General features: G+C 40.5%; 1 protein-coding gene across 11 annotated transcripts in view; it reads left to right on the forward strand.

Moving 5' to 3' along the window:
• LOC121928404 (serine/arginine repetitive matrix protein 2-like) overlaps positions 1–18,485 on the forward strand; it is a 37,528-nt gene that overhangs the window by 10,975 nt on the left and 8,068 nt on the right. For 4 of the 11 annotated variants that reach the window (XR_006103502.1, XM_042463039.1, XM_042463041.1 and 1 more), the window contains 11 exons: positions 3,704–3,813; positions 4,554–4,687; positions 4,997–5,037; positions 6,247–6,378; positions 8,020–8,145; positions 10,262–10,402; positions 14,002–14,142; positions 14,475–14,597; positions 15,052–15,186; positions 15,926–16,060; positions 18,011–18,477. Coding sequence is in view for 10 of the 11 variants with exons in the window: in XM_042463039.1 (XP_042318973.1) it covers positions 3,704–3,813; positions 4,554–4,687; positions 4,997–5,037; positions 6,247–6,378; positions 8,020–8,145; positions 10,262–10,402; positions 14,002–14,142; positions 14,475–14,597; positions 15,052–15,186; positions 15,926–16,060; positions 18,011–18,477 (1,685 nt within the window). In the remaining variant the exon portion in view is untranslated. The other 7 variants (XM_042463042.1, XM_042463043.1, XM_042463044.1 and 4 more) reach the window with 6 other exon arrangements.

Genomic DNA, 18,485 nt, shown 5'->3' on the forward strand with positions numbered 1-18,485 from the left:
TCATCTTCTTTTTCTCTTTCTTCCTCTCTCTAAGCCCCCCTCCTCTTCTTCTCAGGGGTCCAGGGCTTCTCAAGGCTTTGCCCCCATTAGAAAAGAAAAAAGGCTTTGGATCTGTCCCATAAATCCCTCCTAAGTTGAGACATACCTGGGAAAAAGAGGGGGTGAGGGGTTTGGGGGGGGTTGGAGGGGGCAAGGAAAAGGAGGAAGGGGGGAATTGCTAAGAAGGCTTGGAAGTGGGAAATGTAGTTTGCAGTGGCACAAGGGACTGCCTGTGATCTTGCAAATGCTATGGCTGCTTGGAAGTGGGAAATGTAGTTTGCAATGGCACAAGGGGCTGCCTGTGATCTTGCAAATGCTATGGCTGCTTGGAAGTGGGAAATATAGTTTGCAATTGCACAAGGGACTGCCTGTGATCTTGCAAATGCTATGCCTGCTTGGGAGTGGGAAATGTTCTTGTAGAATTTGGGGGGGGGGTGTTTGGCGAGAAAGAGAAGTACATTTCAGCCTTCTGTCTAGGAATAATGGCAAAATGTCCTCCATTTTGAGCATGCCTAAAAAACATGCATTTATATTAACATTTTAAAAAAAAGTATCAATTTTTTCATGTGTCCTCCATTTTTTAAAAAAACGTGTCCTACATTTGAAAATGTGGCCCTACATTTGTCCCGGTTTGGAGGTCCTGCCTTATGGCAACCCTTCCTGGGCCGGGGGGGCCTTGAAACCATGGTACACTCTCTGGTAACCTCTCGGTTGGATTTCTGTAATGCCCTCTACATGGGGCAACCCTTGTACCAAACCCGGAAGCTTCAATTAGTGCAGAATATGGCAGCCAGACTGGTCACTGGATGTCCCAGGGCCAGTCATATAACACCTATTTTGAAAGATCTCCATTGGCTGCCCATTCGCTTCTGAGCGCAATACAAGGTGTTGGTGATAACCTATAAAGCCCTAAATGGCTTGGGCCCAGGGTACTTGGAAGACTGCCTCTCCTCATACAATCCGCCCCGCACTCTCAGGTCGGGCGGGAAACATCTAAGAATTCCAGATGCACGCTATAATGCAACTCGGAGGGCATTTCCCATCTTAGCCCCACAGCTCTGGAACGCCTTGCCCGACGAGCTCCGCACAGCCACCTCCCTTGAAGCTTTTAAGAGGACCTTGAAGACCTTCCTCTTCCGGCAGGCTTTTCCCCCATGATCCTTTTCCCCCCTTTTTTCTTTTTGACTGTCTCTTCCCCCCTTTTTAGTGATATTTTAGGCATTTTATCTTGTCACTGGTATTCTTATTGTACTGCTGCTATTTGTATTGGGGGTTTTATGATGTTTTATATTGTATAATTGGGGGGTTGGAGGGGCCTTGTTGTTTTACACTGTTTTTATATTTTCTGTACACCGCTATGATCTCCAAGGAATAGCGGTATAAAAATAAAATTTATATCTATCTATCTGTCTGTCTATCTATCTATCTATTAGTTTGGATAATTTATATAATTAATTAGTGAAATAATGTGAAAACAGCCTTCTTTGAAGAAATGTTTTAGAGGCAAATAAAATTCTGGACATGCAGAAATCTTCTAAGATACATACATACATACGTTCATGTCATTTTATCTGAATTTATCTGGACAAGTAGCTGACTCTTAGGCTGCATCCACACTGGATAAATAATCTGGTTTGAGACCATTTTCACTGCCATGGCTCAGTGCTATGGAATTCTGGGAATGGTAGTTTGGTGTGGCACCAGCGCTTTGTTCTGGAAAAAAAAAAAGGATTAACCAGGATTGCTCTGGCCAAAACAGGCAGGTTGGAGGGCATGAAATCATCAGTTACTTTCTTCACCCCATCCCCAGAGCTTTGTTCTGATGCCACAACAAACTACCATTCCCAGAATGCCATAGCATTGAGCCATGGCAGTTAGAGTGGCATCAAACCAGATTATTTATGCAGTGTGGAGTGCGTGTTAGTGTAAAATCACCTATACAAATTATGGCACCCATTTCTCCCACAAATACTTACTGAAAAAGTGATAAGACTCCAATCTCTTTATATTAATCATTTACATTCTTAAATACAACAGGTATTATGCAGTAAAATCATAAGGATGAAAGCCAAGGCTTAATCTGAGTCATGTTCAGCCAAAATAGCTGCTGGAATTGTTGTTCAAACCATGAAAGTTAAGAAGACAATGGTCTCTAGTTTGAACATGCACAGAATACCATTATTTCCCATGTATTTTTCCAAATAAATGAGTTGAGGAGGGAATACAGGGTTTATCCTCAATTTCAACAGGGTAATATAAAGTAAAATAGACAAAGATGCATGCTTAACAATAACATGGATCACCCCTTACCATTTATGTCAAACTACACTTACATCCTCACAGACAGGTTAAGGAAGAATAGTACAGTCGCCACCTTTTAAAATTTATTATAGAGCTCTTCTGTCTGTAACAGCTGGATGCATCAGTAAACACTTTCCTTGTTGTTCTATTAATCCATATAGCTATTAAAGCCACAGGATCTCTGTTCACATCTCCACCCAACTGGCAATGATATATGGGTGACATTTTCTTCATCTTTTAAGAGCAGGATTCTAATTTAAATCAGCATGTAGAAAGAAATCAGAAATTATTCTGAATCAAGAGATTAATTAATCAGTTAGATTTGGCATTGTCTAACCTTCCCACCTCCTCCCCACACACAAGACTTCAACAATCGGCAGATAGGCAAGCCCAAACAAAAAATCAAGAGGTGGGATTTTCCCTAGTACTGTACAGAAATGTTTGCAGAGATGGGCAGGGACAGCTCTGTTGGTTGAGTTAGTGTCATGGGCTACTAACAGGAATAGAATACAAGGTGCCTTTTTTGAAAAATTGCAATGCCTACACTGATGGGTTTCCCCTTTTCTGATGTATGTTTTGGATTCGTTCACTCAAGTACTGAAAAGTCAAATAGGAACAGAAAAGGTTTTGTGAAAAATGTGGGCGTCATGTCAATTATGACCATAGTGAGAGCAACTATAGAGAACGACAATACACGGATTGCTGGGGGCTTGTCAAAAAGAACATTGTGACTTACAACAGAATCAGTATTAGACAGGAGATTAAAAAACCTTTTCTGAAACAGCATTTGGAAGATAGTGCCCCAAATATGGTTCTTTTTATAGAATATAAAGTGAGTTCCTTAGACAACCATCAGCTAGCTAATTATAATTAGGAATATTGTATTTTAATCTGGATTCACACTTTTTTTTTAATAACCTGTTTCTATTGCAGTGTGCAACACCTTTCTCCCAGGGGCTGTCAGACATTATTGAAGGAGAAGCAAAAAGGCTTGCCTAAAAACCCATTTACCCCCAAGATTTGTCTATTCATCCATATGAGACTGTATGATCCCTGTGAAGAACTAGTGCTGTGGTAAATGCTCAAGGCGCATGACTCCTGGGATCTTGAAATAGTATCTCCCTGATAGGTGTTTTACTTTTTAACTTCATATATGTTCATTCTTTAATAAAGCATATTTCATAATGATCAGTGAGCTGAGCAACTGAGGGAATGTTCAGATAATCACTTTGTTAATCACCAGAGTGCTGAGCCAGTCTTCAAGAATAGTGCTTCATGTTTGCTGTTATTATCTTTTTGCTAGGATTTCTTCCCCAGATTGTTATTTGTGGTGTGCTAACCTGACATATTTTTCTTTAACCAGTACATGCCAAACAGAAACTTCCAGAGAAGTGGCTGGGATATGCCACAGAACAACTGTTTCCCAGACATGCCAGGTCCAGGATGGGGCCAGTTTGATCCCAGGAAACAGAGGTGGGTGAAATTTCAATGAAATGTATATTATTCCATAAATTTCACTCACCTTTTAATAAAATTATTTTAATAATTTAAAACAATTACAGGTTGAGTATCCTTTATCGGAAATTCTTGGGGCTAGAAAGTGTTTGCAAGTCTTGGCAATACTTCTCCAGCTTTGTCAGGTTGGATGGAGACTGTTGGTGAACAGCCACTTTCCAATCTTTTCACAGATTCTTAATCAAACTGAGTTCTGAACGTTGACTAAGCCATTCTGATACATTCAGGTTCTTGTTTCTAAAGCAAGGTGTGATGATTATTTGCAGTTGCTGTTCACTAAACATGAATTCTTGTTTTCTTGTCCCCATTTAAATTTTTGTTTACAAGCCAAGAAATTTACCACCTGATCACCCATCAGAAAGTTGATATTCTGGATGTTTTTATTCCTTTATTGCTTCAGTGCAGTTGAACAGCATGGATACAGTTGAGTCTGTGCATCTTCAAGTTGGAAAGGTCTAACAACATAGGAACTTTCTAAAGAAAAGTGTTGGTAACATGAGCTTTTGTAGACTTGAGTCATATCATAATCCATGATTTAAACCCTGAAACCTTCCCTTGACTTAAACATGAGGTCGACTTGTATATGAGTATATACAATAATACAAAACACCCCTCTGCTTTGAGGCCTGTGGTGGTGTTTCATTATAGAGAGTGACAGAAAATTATACAATAGGTTGTGGATATTGGTTTCTCTGCAGGGCATATGATGACAACTTGGGCAACTACAGAGGTTCATACCGAGGCCGTGGTAGACGTCCCCAAGGATATTTCCATGAAAAACATCACCATCGTGGCCATTCGTATAGAGGATCTCAAAGCAGCTTCTCAAAAGGTTGGGTTTTGCAGTAGGAAAATAGTATGTTTGGGTGAGAGAAAAAGGGGCAGCACCAAATACTTTATCCTCACAATACTGAAAGATATACGCAGGGCTCTAGTACTGTGGTAAAATGCCCACATTGTCTGATTTTATGTTTCTCTGTTTCATTAGTACCTGTTTATAAGAAAATTTGTTAATCCCAACACTTGCCTGAAAAGAATGAACAAAACAAGAGTTATCTCAAGATCCAGACTTCTCAGCTCACGAAATACAGCAGAGCCCTTTCAATTTCATTTTATTTTGAGTATGTTTCTCTGTCTCTAGGTAGTTACCACCATGTGTCACGTTTCCTCTGCTTAATAACGGTAAGGGTTAAACCAGTGCTGGTTAATTCCTACATTAGGGGTGGGAATTGCAGTCTGTGTATCATTTGTAGCTCTCAAAGTCTTTCTATACAGCTCTAGAGTCTCTCTCTTGGACTTACTTGATCCTAATTGTTTTAAATTTGGAACAAAAAGAGAGAGAAGAATTACATTTGCAGAAGTATCTAGAGGGTGTGATTTTCCATTTACATTTTATTCAATCTCCACACCTTTCTATAACCCCAAAATTGCATTTTTATAAAGTCAAAAGTGACCTTCTGGTCACTTCTGGTTTTGGAAAAATGGATGGGTGAAGCCAGTAAGCATATTGAATCAAAGGGATGGATGTGGCCCCCCCGTTTTCCTTCAGGTACCTAGGTATCAAAAAATAGATGCAATAACTGATACATTGTGGTTGTCTGCTCTATGAGACATCATTGATAGATACATTAGAATCAAAGACACATGATTACACAAAAGTCACAACAAAACATTAAGGCACTTATATAATGAGACAGCAGCTAGCTAAAGTGTGTTTCATCTTGGATTGCAAAATTGGTAGTCTTTCTGAGATGAAGGATCCTTGGTCTCCAAGATGTAATCATGTTTAAAAGAAACTCTTTCTTCTAAGCTGCTTGATTACATAAATTGAGGAGATTCTATTTATCATTTCTTTTAGGATGGCTGGTTATTAAAGAGAATACTGTAGTCTATGAACAGTCCCTCAGTTTCTGAGCTTCATCAGGTCATGCTCTCTTTAGGTGTGGATACAGTTTTACTTATCCAAACTTTTGAGCTGACACTATCAGGATCAGAACATCTCTTGTGTATGTCACTGAAAATGTGTTCAAATCCTCTGGTTTGTGTCTTGTTTGTCAGCCATCTAATCTGATTAATGCTGAAAATCATTAAGACATCATGAGTGTTAGTAGTGAACAGTTTAGCAGGTTTGTGTTTTAGCATGCTTGCAAACCTTAGGCTATGATTTTATTGTATATTTAATCATATAATATCATGTTCTAATAACCTGGTGTTCCAAGGAGTGAAGCCCACAAAACTTCAGAACACTTTGGAATCATTCATCTCAATGGAGTATACAGTTGTGAACAAACAGACAAATAAATATTAGGCAGCTGTCAAAGTGACAGGAGGCCTGTGAGAACATACTGGAATAGGCAGTGCTAGAGCCATCTTTCTGTTCCTTCACTGTAGCCAAATAAAACAAATGATTCTGAAAAGATGAAAACTGAACAAGGCAAAGGAGATTCTGCATCTTCCTCCAAGGAAACTGAACAAGGCAAAGGAGATTCTGCATCTTCAGAAAAGAAAACTGATTTACCCAAGGTAGTTATGGGAGACAGCACCTGTCTTGTCACAGTGAATTTTCAGAAAGCAATGAATTGGAAGTCTGTGAAAGAGATGTTTGGAATACTAGCTTCTATGGAATGTCAAATGCATAAGGACCTTTCATACTTAATAAGTTATTGGGAAAGTGAAGTTTTATGTCTTAACAGAATAAAAACATAGGCACGTTCCGAATGGGGCGCCGTCGTTACGCGCGAGGGGCAGCGCTTCCTGACACGCCTTGCTCCTCGCATGTAACAAGGGTGTCAAAATGGCAGCGCCCTATACAGATGGGTGCCGCCATTTTGACGTGACAGACGCCTAGCATCTGCACGTCTCAGCGCCCTTGTGACACCGCAAGGGTGCCATTGGCGCCTTGTGATGTCACAACGGCGCCGCAAGAAGAACCCACTTTTTGCAAGTTCTTTTTGCTGCGTGGAAGAGCCGCGCGGTTTGTCTGCTGCGGCTCCTTCAAGCAGCAAACACAAGTGGCGGCAGACTGCCCTTTTGGGCGGTCTGTAAAGCGCCATAGATACATAGGCTTGAAAAGTGCTCTGTCATTTGTCACAGTGTGGTGTAGCTATTGTAGTGCCATGAAACTAATGTATTTTCCTGCAGCTTTAGATGTAGCTTAGGAGTAATGCTACATCTGCACTATACAATTAATATTTTTTTAAATACCATTGTAACTGTTGTGACTCTTTCTTATGCAATCCTGTGATGCGTAGTTTTGGAAAGGTCTGCACTGGAGTATTACAGCACCATAGCTCTCTAGCAAGAGAATATTATGTGCTGCACCAAAGTTCAGATCTCAGCATTCCATAGGATGCTCATATTAGTGATTCAGTGTGACTAAGGGTCCATTACTCCTGAACTTCTAATAGTTGTGTTGGAAACAGTGGTGTCACAAGGGAGGTGCGAGGTGTGTGGACCACACCAGGTGATACCCTAAGCAGAGGTGACACCATTGCTTCTCAAACACCTACCTTTTGGCAGAAACAGGCTGTGGCATTCATTTGCTTCCCTTTAAAATGCTTAAAGAGATGGTGGGTGGGGTCAAGCTCAGTGTGAGGAGAAAGGAGAGGCCCCAGAATTTGTTTAAATTAAAATTTCAAATTTTATTTTCTATTTATTTTTTATTATTTTTAAATTTTCTTTAAAAACATCACATTTTAACAAAATCTTCACTGTGTATATGTAAATACATTTAGGTTGTGTGTATGATATTGTAATTTGAAGGTATAATTTTAATTTTGCTAGTTGTTTATGTCACAACTGTTAGCATTACATTCAGTGGTATACAAGAATTAATAATTTACGAATAACATTAGTGCAAAAAACATTACTAAGGATTCTGTATTGTGTGAAATGGGAGGAGGTCAATGGGGAGGTGACACCATGAGTTACCACACCGAGTGACACCAACCCTAGGGACTCTGCTGGTTGTAAAGGGAATTTCAGGGAGAAAAAGATGCCTGTTTGTTTATGAGGAGTATTTATAGGTCATCCTGTAAATATATTCTCAGGGTAGCTCACGACAACAAATAAAACAATTTAAAATTAAGCTCAAGAAGTGACAACAAAACAAGGAGCAATAATTTTAAGTTCAGTTTGCCAGGTTTTCATTTTCTATTTGTGTAGGTGAATCAGACGACCACAAAAGCAATCCTGTCTCCAACTGAATTTAGTTTTCGTTTGACTGAATCCTCAGCATATCCACAGAACAATAAGGAAGTGCCGTCTGAGAAAAAAGAAGATTCTAAATTGGTAGGAATTCAAATTATTCTGTTTCTGCTAAGAACTGATAAACTGGGAGTGGGTGGAAGATGTCCCTGTTGACTGCAGTGATTCTAGTGTCCATCCTATGGCCATTGTCAACCTTACTTCCTATTGAAGGCCTATCTTGGGCAGAATGACCAGATGTCATAACCACAAAGGAGGACAAAGCACTTAAAATGTAGGACATTCAAGAAAAATGTAGGGCATTACAAAATGCAAGCTAAAAACACTAATATAAATATAAATTCATTTCATATGGTTTATTTACAGCTATATTATGTATACTGTATTTTATTATATAAACTGTATTTTTCTGATGAACATATATCTCCTCAGAGGTATGCTGTACAAGCATGAGCCTCAGATTGGCAACTGCTTAAAATGCCTTGTTGGCTTACAGTCTACTTATAGAACTCTAAGTAAAACAAATGCTTAAAACTGGACTTTACTAGCAACAAACCCTTGACTGAATCTACATTTAAATTATCCCTTTAATTTGTCACACTTTCAGCATTTGCACTGTGTCCTCAAGCAGCCCATTGCCTACCACTTTTCCCCTACCAGAAACAAATGCTTGCTGAGTTCTGGGGGCAAGCCTTGTCTGCTGCTTTTGCAACCAGGAAAAAAGAACTTTAAAAGGATCCATCCTATTCCCCTATTTGTAGCGAGGACCAGCTGCCAAGCAGACACATTTCTCAAAGTGAAGAACACATTTGGTGCTGCTCATTGGGCCTATTAGTCATGCTCTAAATGGAGGACATTTTAGATTTGTTTCTGGGCAGATGGTTGAAATGTAGGACATCTCAGGAAAAAGAGGACATCTGGTCACCCTAGTTGTGAACCTAAAATAACCTTGGAGGAGGGCCAAATCATAGTGAAGTTTCCCTCAATACCCCCTAAGAGGGTTGGGGGCCAAGCTGTTTTGGGGATAGATGGCTAGGGTCTTTCCAAGGTCCCCTGGGGACCAGAGCGGGCCCCTGACCCCCAACAGTTTATTTGTTTGCCCTCACCCAGCCTGGTCCAGCATATGCAGAATCTCACCTAACTCCTATGATAGACTGAAACACAGTGGAATGTGATCAGCATAGTGATGACAAGTTACGCCAACATTCTGGTGACTTCACTCAGCAACTTCATATAGAGGAATGAAACAGTACTTTACAGGGCCGCTCAACACAAACGTTGTAGTTTGATCTGACACCAATCCCCTGAAACTTTCTGAAACCAACCCTGCAGGTTCATGTGGAATCATACCATCTTCACTTTACACAGAGCCCAGTCCAGTGTAATAACATGATAGATGGTACCAAAGGCTGCCAAGAATTCAAAGGGAATCAACAGGCACACACTAGTCAGTTTCCTAGCAGAGGTCAACCTTCAAAATGGCCAAAATTATTTCAGTGCAAACCCAAGAACTGAAGCTGAATTTAAATGCACCTATATAAATACTTCCCAGGCTATCTGATGTGGGGGACCAGTACTTTTTCCCCCTGATGTGTCAGGGACCCATTGACTGCAATTATTTCTTTCTTGGAAACTCACCAAGGACCAGCAGGCAATCAGTCAGAGAGTGGCATCAGTCCAGAGACCACTGCAGTGGAAACCCTCAGGGTGACCTCTGGCAACTCACACTCTCTCAGCCTCAGTGGAATGCAAAAGCAAACCCTCTGTGAACAGATCTTCCCAAGAAAATCCTGTGATAGGTTTATCTTAAGATTGCTGTAAGTTGGAAACAACGTGAAGGCACCCAAGAACAATAGTAATCTAAACAGTGTGTTTGAGCCATCACCACTTTCAAAAGCAACTTGCTTCAGAAATAAATATTAGTGACTGTATGATTATTGTTGCTGTCTCCTGAATGCAAGGACGATTTCTTCAGGAATGGCTACAAAAGTCAGGATTTTGTAGATGGATCACTTGAAGGTATCAATCTTGGTAGTGTCTAATTGACAAGAGTCCCAGGTTCTAGTAGTAAGATGGTAGTATTTTCTTGAAATACAAGAATACTCTTGTTCAGTTCCTTTCTTTGAAGCTTAGTTAGGCCAAGTTCCACTTTCCAAGGTGATAGAAGCATTTCTAATTATCTTTAAAAACAATTTTGCAGGCCCAGTTAGAAAACAGCCAAACTGCTGATGTCTATCCCAAACAGACTTCCCCTATACTATCAGCCAAAACACCTACAGAAGAAGAAGCATCATTTAATATTACAAAAGATCCTCATGGCATGGAAAAAGAGCCTACAGTGGTAGGAACAGCTTGTTTTTTCCCTAAGCAATTACATGATAATCTAAATGTGTGATAAGGACTATATTTTGAGATACTTAGCTCTGGCAATGGAGTTGATTGCTAGAATAGAAGCTTACAATTCTAACTAACTTTTCCCTGAGTATTTGAGGATTTATTTATTTATTTATTTTGCTGTTGGTATTGCAAGTGTTTCTGGTGCTGCCATTTTATACTTGTACTCCTGCAAATGTGCAGGCCTTACCATGTTTTGAAGTAGTTCAAACCAGGACTGGGGAATAGGAGCTTTTGTGTTCCATCAACTCTTACTTGAGTCTTGAGGAATTTGCAGGTTCCCTTTCTTTCTGGATATTTCTGAGCCTGCAATTTGTAACATGAGAACAAGCTGCCAATTGTTAAAGTTGTGTGCAGACTGTGCTGGTGATTTGGAGAAACTTTGTGTAAGCCAAAACTTTTCCTGTATGTAATACAGTGTTGTCACACAGACTTATCTGTTCCAGCTGAAGTCAGTAGTGAGTTTATGCAAAATATAGCAAAAAAACCAAATCAAGAAAGATTATTGATATACAGACTACAAAATATAACTACTATTTAGATTCCTCTTCATTTATTATCTCCAAAAACCAGTTGAGAAAAATGTGAAAAGATACTTTGGTTCACAAACCATTGAATAAATGCATGAGGAACCCCTCTAGTAATGAAGCCAGAGTCTGCTTTTGAACATGAAATACAGGACAGAATATTGGAAAACAGGCACTGAAGGGGAAATTCCTCCTTACAGATGGATTAAGGAAGATAAGTAACACCTCCTGTGGAAAATTTACCCACAATTATTTTTTTAATAAATTCAAAAATCCTCATATACTGATGTTCCCTTCATCAGTGTGAGCAGGCCAGCACAGTCTGTATTTAAAGAAAAAAGATCAATTAATGGCTCTGTTGGTGCAATTGTATTCCTTAGGGACCACTTTAATTTTTCCAGCTTATGTAAAATATTCTCTTGCTCTTCTTTTGGAAGTAAACCAAAGGCATCGACAAAACTATCCTCCATCTTGAGTAGGCTAGATTGACTCTCACACTTGTTTCTTCTGAATCAAATCAAGAGGGGTTACCACTTTAGAGACTCTTGAATCAGCAAATAATGGTTTGACTCTTTCTTCACGAAAGACTCTGATGGGAAAAATTTGGTACTGGGCTAAATCAGCCTTCATTCTAAGTAGCATCAATGGGATGGTTGAATGTTTAAAGGACAACAGGATCTGCATTTGCATTGGATACCCTGGGAGCCATTCTACAGAGTCTATATCTATCTGCCTTTGTTGACAGTGGAGAAGCTTTCCCAAGGAGATTTTGATTGCTTTCTTGGAGATCCAGTGACCATAATTACATCTGTTCTTATGGATATTCAGGGCAATCCGTTCTGGTTGAAGTAAACAGCCGTGTTTCAGAGAAGTTGGTTTGTTAGTTTTTGTGGCAACCTTAGTATAAACACGGTCTTCTTGTATTACCTTTCTAGATATCAACTGCATAGTATCTTGGGGCTGATGACAGGAAGGACTACTGGGAGGTCTTGTAATTAGTTTTTTCTCAAAAATCTTCATTTCTCCACTTAACCTATCCAGCTTATGTTTTAATTCTGATAACTGTTCAAAAATCAAAATTACAGTTTGTGTAGTAGCCAGGCAGTATTTAGTCATAAGTTCTGTTGGGACTTCTGTTTGTTGTTCCACCTTCTGATCCTTATTATGTTTATCAGTTGTCCTACCAATATTAGTCTTTATTTCCAAATCCCTACTACTGATATCAGGGCTAATAACCTTGAATTGACAGATCTTGATCTCCATCCACCTCTAAACTATAGGGTAGGGAAAGATCCAGGATTTGCTCTGCTCCTATTGCCGTCTGAGAACCAACTCCCAAAGTTTCAAGTTCATTAACAATATGAGTAGGATTTGATTTACTTACATTCTCATTTCCTACAAAACATTAATCTATTCTGGGCTGTTTAGAATGTTTTGAATGAGGGAGGGAGTTTGGACTCCCACCCAACTGTTTTCTTCATTTTCTCTTTCCCATGGCTGAGTTTAGGAGTTTTCCGGAGAACTCAAGGCTTTAAATCAGATATTTATGTCAGGAGTAAATTTTCTTAGCTATTTAGCACTAACAAGTAAGTGACTGGCACTAGGACAACTCAGATGGTGATAGAGGTATTGAATGGGGCTTAACAGCCCTCCAGGTGCGCTCCTGGTGTTGGCTCCTCTGGTGGGGTGAAACCTTTGCTTCTAGGAGGATGGTGAAGGGAGGGTTTTATGCTCCAAACTCACTCTGCCTCTCAGGTGGGCGTGGGAGGTGCTGGTGCTGCTGCTGCTGCAGCCGCAGCCACTGCTGGAGTGAACTATCAAACTTCTTCCCTTGGCGTTCTTTCAGGAAGGAGGGAGGGTTTTATGCCTCATACTCACTCTGCTTCTCAGGTGGGCATGGGAGTGCTAGTGCTGCTGCAGCCACTGCTAGAGTAGGCTATCAAACTTCTTCCCTCGACATTCTTTCTGGAAGGAGGGAGGGTTTTATGCTCCAAATGCACTCTGCGTCTCAGGTGGGCGTGGGAGGTGCCGGTGCCGGTGCTGCTGCAGCCACTGCTGGAGTGAGCTATCAAACTTCTTCCCTTGGCGTTCTTTCAGGAAGGAGGGAGGGTTTTATGCTCCAAATGCACTCTGCCTCTCAGGTGGGCATAGGAGGTGCTGGTGCAGCCACTGCTGGAGTGAGCTATCTGAAAAATACTTCAAAACTAAGAGTTTGTCTCTTAACTCTCACTGTTTCCATTAAATAATATAGAGCAAATAGTTTCCATAAAATAATACAGAGCAGTCAAGGGATGGCTTTTATAATGTTTTGTGTTAAAAGATTTACGATTCTGTGTGGGTGAATATGGTGTGTGTGTGTATGTATATATAGTTTTGAGATTCTTTTATCAACAATGGTATATAGTGGAAATAATGTTTATGCTGAATTAATTTAAGTTTACGTTGGTGAGGCTAAAGTGGATGCTTAGCCATGCTGGTGCTTAATGTTTTATATTTCTTCTTATATACTATTTGTCATCTGTTATGCTTTGATTTACTGCTTTCTTTATTATTTCATCATAGCCTTTTATGGTAGTTACATTGTAACTGCTCTTTATAGTTTTTGCTAGTCACATGGCCAGTGTTTTAGTAGTCAGACGTCAGCCATAATATAACAAAGTTGGTGTATAAAAGAACCCAGATTTTCAAATGTCTTTAATCAAATGTCTCCAAATTAAAATGCCAGAAATTCCCAGGGCTTCTCCTGTTTTTTTTAAATCAGAAGACATATTATTTATATCTGCTGTGTTGTTTTAATATTATAATTGTGTGCTTTCAAGCACTTTTTTATTGACAGAAGGTAGCATTTTGTGTACAGTTGACTTTGAGGGCTCTGTTTTGAAAGTGTCTAATTGTCCTTTAAAGAGAAGGGAGCTTTAACCCTTAGCAATTTGGATGTGAGGATATTTTTGTCATGTGTTCTGTATGAAGCCCTATTAAGCAAAGTCCAATCCTCATACTCCCCCCAAAATTTCTGCAGATGAAAGATAAAAGTAGTGATGTTGTGGAAGATTCTGCCAATGAGACTCACCTTGTTCCATCATTTGGAGCACCTGTAGAAGAGCAAACATCTGAGACTACAGAAGATACTCATCCTTCAGCAAAAGAAAATTCTCCATTGGTATGAGCCAGTATTTCTTATTTTGCTTGGCAAAGTTGAGCATCCCTAGTTTGTTGCCTAAGATTGGGAGCAGACTGGTGAATGGTTTGGGTTTTGTTTTGTTTTTGTTTCTTTGCCCTTATTTCCATGACCATTTTATGGAATTATCCTGTAATTTTCAATACTGTAATTGGGCAATTTTCGTTTAGGGAATGTTTGTAAGAACTCATGTTTGTAAAGTATTATGAGTTTTCTGTTAACCATTCGGGTGTTTTCATTTGCTTATTTTTGGTTACATTTATTGTCTGATTCCTTCAAATTATTGATGGCTGACCTTTCTCTCTTTTCTGCAGCTGGAAGTCAGGGAATCCGCAGACCATTTTGAACATGATAGTGCACATCTGGATGTAAAAATTCCATTTCTGTGTGAGACCACAAAAGATCACCCTTCTGAAGAAAAAGATGCAACTGAACTGGTATTAAATAATTGTCTCCTTAAAGAATTAAATTGCTTATATAGGGCTTCCAAAGGCTGAAGCTAGTGTTTTTTAAGATCTCTGCACTACCACAAGGAGTTACCATATTTTGCAGACACACATGAGAGAATCCTTTACATACATTTGTAGCACTGCGAGATATAAAATGTCTTTGAGCATTCATGGGGACTCAAATTACCAAAAAGACAGCCTCCCCTCCCACCCCTCCCCATTTTTTAAAAGGAAAATTGCTGGTCCTAGAGATTTCCAGCAGAAGCAGTTTTATACACATATCTTGAAAATAGAAGTTGATTTTCGGTCATTTATGGTTTTGATTTTTTGAAAAAGGGCATATTATTTTGCTTCTGTTGTAACCCATAGCAGTGCCAGTGTAGAAAACTACTCCATGGCCCACTGAATACTGTATCTTTGTTTTTGTTTCAAATTAATGCAGACTTCAAGCACAGACAGCTGTGTAAGCCATGAACGAAAGGACACTGCTGTTACAGTTGATGCTTGCAGCCTGCCACATACCCTCAGTGATATTTGTTGTGTGCCTGTTCTGGTGAGAGAAACAAAAACCAAACTGGTAAGTATGCTGAAACCTTTGTGTCTCTCTTGTTTGACAACCTAGGTGGGTGTACTTTTTGAATCTTGAACCTACTTGCATGTATGGAAATCACAAGTGGCTTAGTTCCTGATTTAAGTTTCATTTCATTTGTAAACTAGACCACGAATACCAAGATGGATTTATGAAAATGAATACAACTTTAGGATAGCATGTGTTGATTGATGTAAGGTAGGATGCAAGTAGAAAACTATGTGCCATGTAGACAGTCTCATAGTTACAGGATTTTACCATTTTGCAAAAGTTATTCTAATGCCTATCTTGCAAAACAAGCTGCAAGGCTAGATAGACTAAACCTATCCAGTCCAGGATAGTACAGTATTAAACTTTATACAACCCATAGCCTCGTGGATATGGTTTGTCCTGTTTAGCCTGCTTATATTTTTCACAATGGTGTCCTGTGTATTTTACCTGTAGCATTTTCCCACAACAGTAGGAGCATCTGTAGTTACTTTTATCTCTCCTGGGTCTACTGCAAATGCCTCCTTGAAGAGTGGCAGCAATTCAGAAGCATCTTGATGAGACCAGAAATCACTTGTTGTCTTGCAAAGGTGCTTCCAGGAAATGGCAGAGCAGTTTCCATTTAATGAATGGGAAACTTACAAAGCTTTCAAGTGGAATGCTATTCTTTTCTAACTAAGAGTGTTGGTTACCTGTAGGTGTTTGTTTTGTTGATGCCTGTTATCATTCACTTCTCTAGCCTTTTCCTTGGGAAATCAACTCCTTGCTTGATGAACCTGTGAGAGGATGGGCACCTGAGGATTGTCAGGAGCCACCCTGGAGTGTGAATGAAGTTCACAAGAGTGAGAAAGTCTCTGAATGTGACAGAGGTTCAGTAAGTTTTGGATTTCATGAAAGTGATTTATTTGAAGAGGCTAAAGGAAAATTAGATGGGAGGATTGAATAAATAAAGTAAAAGGAAACTGCTGTAAACAGAAGAGGCTGCTTCATTAAATAAAGAGGAATGTTAAAGGAGCATAGTTTTCCCTACAGGATGGTTATAAAAATAATAAATTGTTTGCCTTCCACAGTGTTTTTCATACTCCCCCCCCCCTCTGTAACCTCATAATTTTAAATACTATCAAGACAGATTCTGGAGTAATGTTGTATATTCCAGAAGCATTTATTATGGGCACACCTGAGTTAACAAAGCCTCAGACAAAGAAGCTCCTTTTTACAAATACTTTTTATGCCTGCCCCATTCCCCCTTTTCTTCCTCATCCCCTTTCTAACTGGAAGTAATTTAGCAGCATCACTACTGGGAAGATGGAGAAGGAAGGCTGGAGAGCCACAGACCTTCAGTATCAGGTTACAGTGGTGTGTCTGCAATAAACAATGCCATAAATCTTGAGCTGGGGAAAAGGAGATTCTACTATATTGGATCCTCCTGTACTTGTGAGCCTGCCTATATCAGGCAGAGTAAACAGCAGCTGGCTAAAGAATACCTCTCTGAGTGTGTATGAAAAGCAAAACAGAGAAAAGTGGAAAGCTGATAGGCCTGTATCAATAGCTCCCCACAGTATGTTTAAAAAAAAAAATCTTTATGGCAGGTTACATACCGCCGGATTGCGGCGGTCTCCTGCTGCCGCCGCTTGCAGCATCCGGGAACCACAGCGGCCAAACTGCACGGGTCCCGGATACTCTGAGGAAGGAGCGAGGAAATCGCGCTCCTTCCTGGGCCCCGGAAAAGTCGTGAGGCACTAGTCGCACACTCACGGCGTCACTTCCGGGGTGCGACGTGCGGACGCACAGCGTCCGCTACACCAATATGGCGGCGGCCATGTGGAATGGCCGCTGCCATTTGTCACGGACTCTGTCCGTGATAGGGTAAGGGGGGTCTGTAAGAGACACCCCTTTTTCAAAATGAGACATTTTAAGGACGTCCCTTACGGTAGTGTGTAACGCGCCTATGTTTAGTCCCCAAAAGGAAAATTGAGAGAAAAGCAGAGATTGGTGAAAGAAAGAAAAAATCAGTGGATGCACTTTGGAAGACATTTTCAAGTGGTCTATTTGTGCAAGGTTTATCTAACTTAGGCCCTGTGCACAACACCAGGGCCGGGTTGTCACACCACACGGCCCACAGTGTCACGGCGCTTCTGGTCATCCAGACGCAACGCCGAAAGAGTGCCATAAAGCTGTGCCACCGTGGCTATTGCACCCTTTCTAGGGCACAAAAAGGAGCCACTTTTTGCAGCTCCTTTTCACACCCTGGAAAGGCCAGATCAGGGCCACGGCATGCGCTTGCTGTGGCCTCAATCTGGCTATCAAAGGGGCACTGGAGGCCGCCCCTTTGGGGCTGTGTGTACAGCCCCAGAATTGTTTCAGTTCACACGTGTATATTGTTAATTTTGAATAATTGTTAATTTAGTTTTAAATTGTTGGATTTGCCTAAAACGATTGCTGAAACCTCTTGAACATGTTGAACTGTCCCCGTTTCCCCTCCCCCCCCCATTATTTCCACCTCTGGCACCAAATTTTCTGTTAAAGAAGTAATGCCCAGAAGCACATCTACTTTGTAACTGAGGTGTACCTGTATTGGGTTCTGTAGGTAAAGTGTGAGAGAGGTGAACCTGAGACAAGAGCAAAATAACAAAACAAGAGATAATTCAACATCCCAGTAGCAGTAAGCCATTGAGCCAAAGTCCTAATTCAAATCAAAAAGGATTTAGCTTTGCTCCCATGGCACTGAAGTTCTTATTGGGTACTCCAGAGAGAGAGAGAGAGAGAGGTGTGAATTCTGTTAATCACTCTTGTGTCTTGTTTAATAACCCTGTTATCTTTACAGGTGCCTTCTCAATCCCTGCCTCAGGGACATGTCTCTTGTGACCAAAAATGTCATATCGAAAGACTACAATACTGTCATTCTTGTTCAACAAAGAGTTATCACAGCAGTACTTCAAAGGATTCTAGCCAAAACTGTGCCCCAAGGGAGCTGTTCATTCAGAGATCAAGATCCCCTCACAGTCAAGAACGAAAATCGAGATCCCCTCACAGTCGAAAACAGAAATCGAGATCTCCTCACAGTCGAAAACAGAAATCGAGATCCCCTCCCAGTCGAAAACAGAAATCGAGATCCCCTCCCAGTCGAAAACAGAAATCGAGATCCCCTCCCAGTCGAAAACAGAAATCAAGATCCCCTCCCAGTCGAGAACAGAAATCAAGATCCCCTCATAGTCGAGAACAGAAATCGAGATCCCCTCCCAGTCGAGAACAGAAATCGAGATCCCCTCCCAGTCGAGAACAGAAATCGAGATCCCCTC

The sequence above is a fragment of the Sceloporus undulatus genome, chromosome 4 (assembly GCF_019175285.1).
Source record: "Sceloporus undulatus isolate JIND9_A2432 ecotype Alabama chromosome 4, SceUnd_v1.1, whole genome shotgun sequence".
NCBI lineage: Eukaryota > Metazoa > Chordata > Lepidosauria > Squamata > Phrynosomatidae > Sceloporus > Sceloporus undulatus.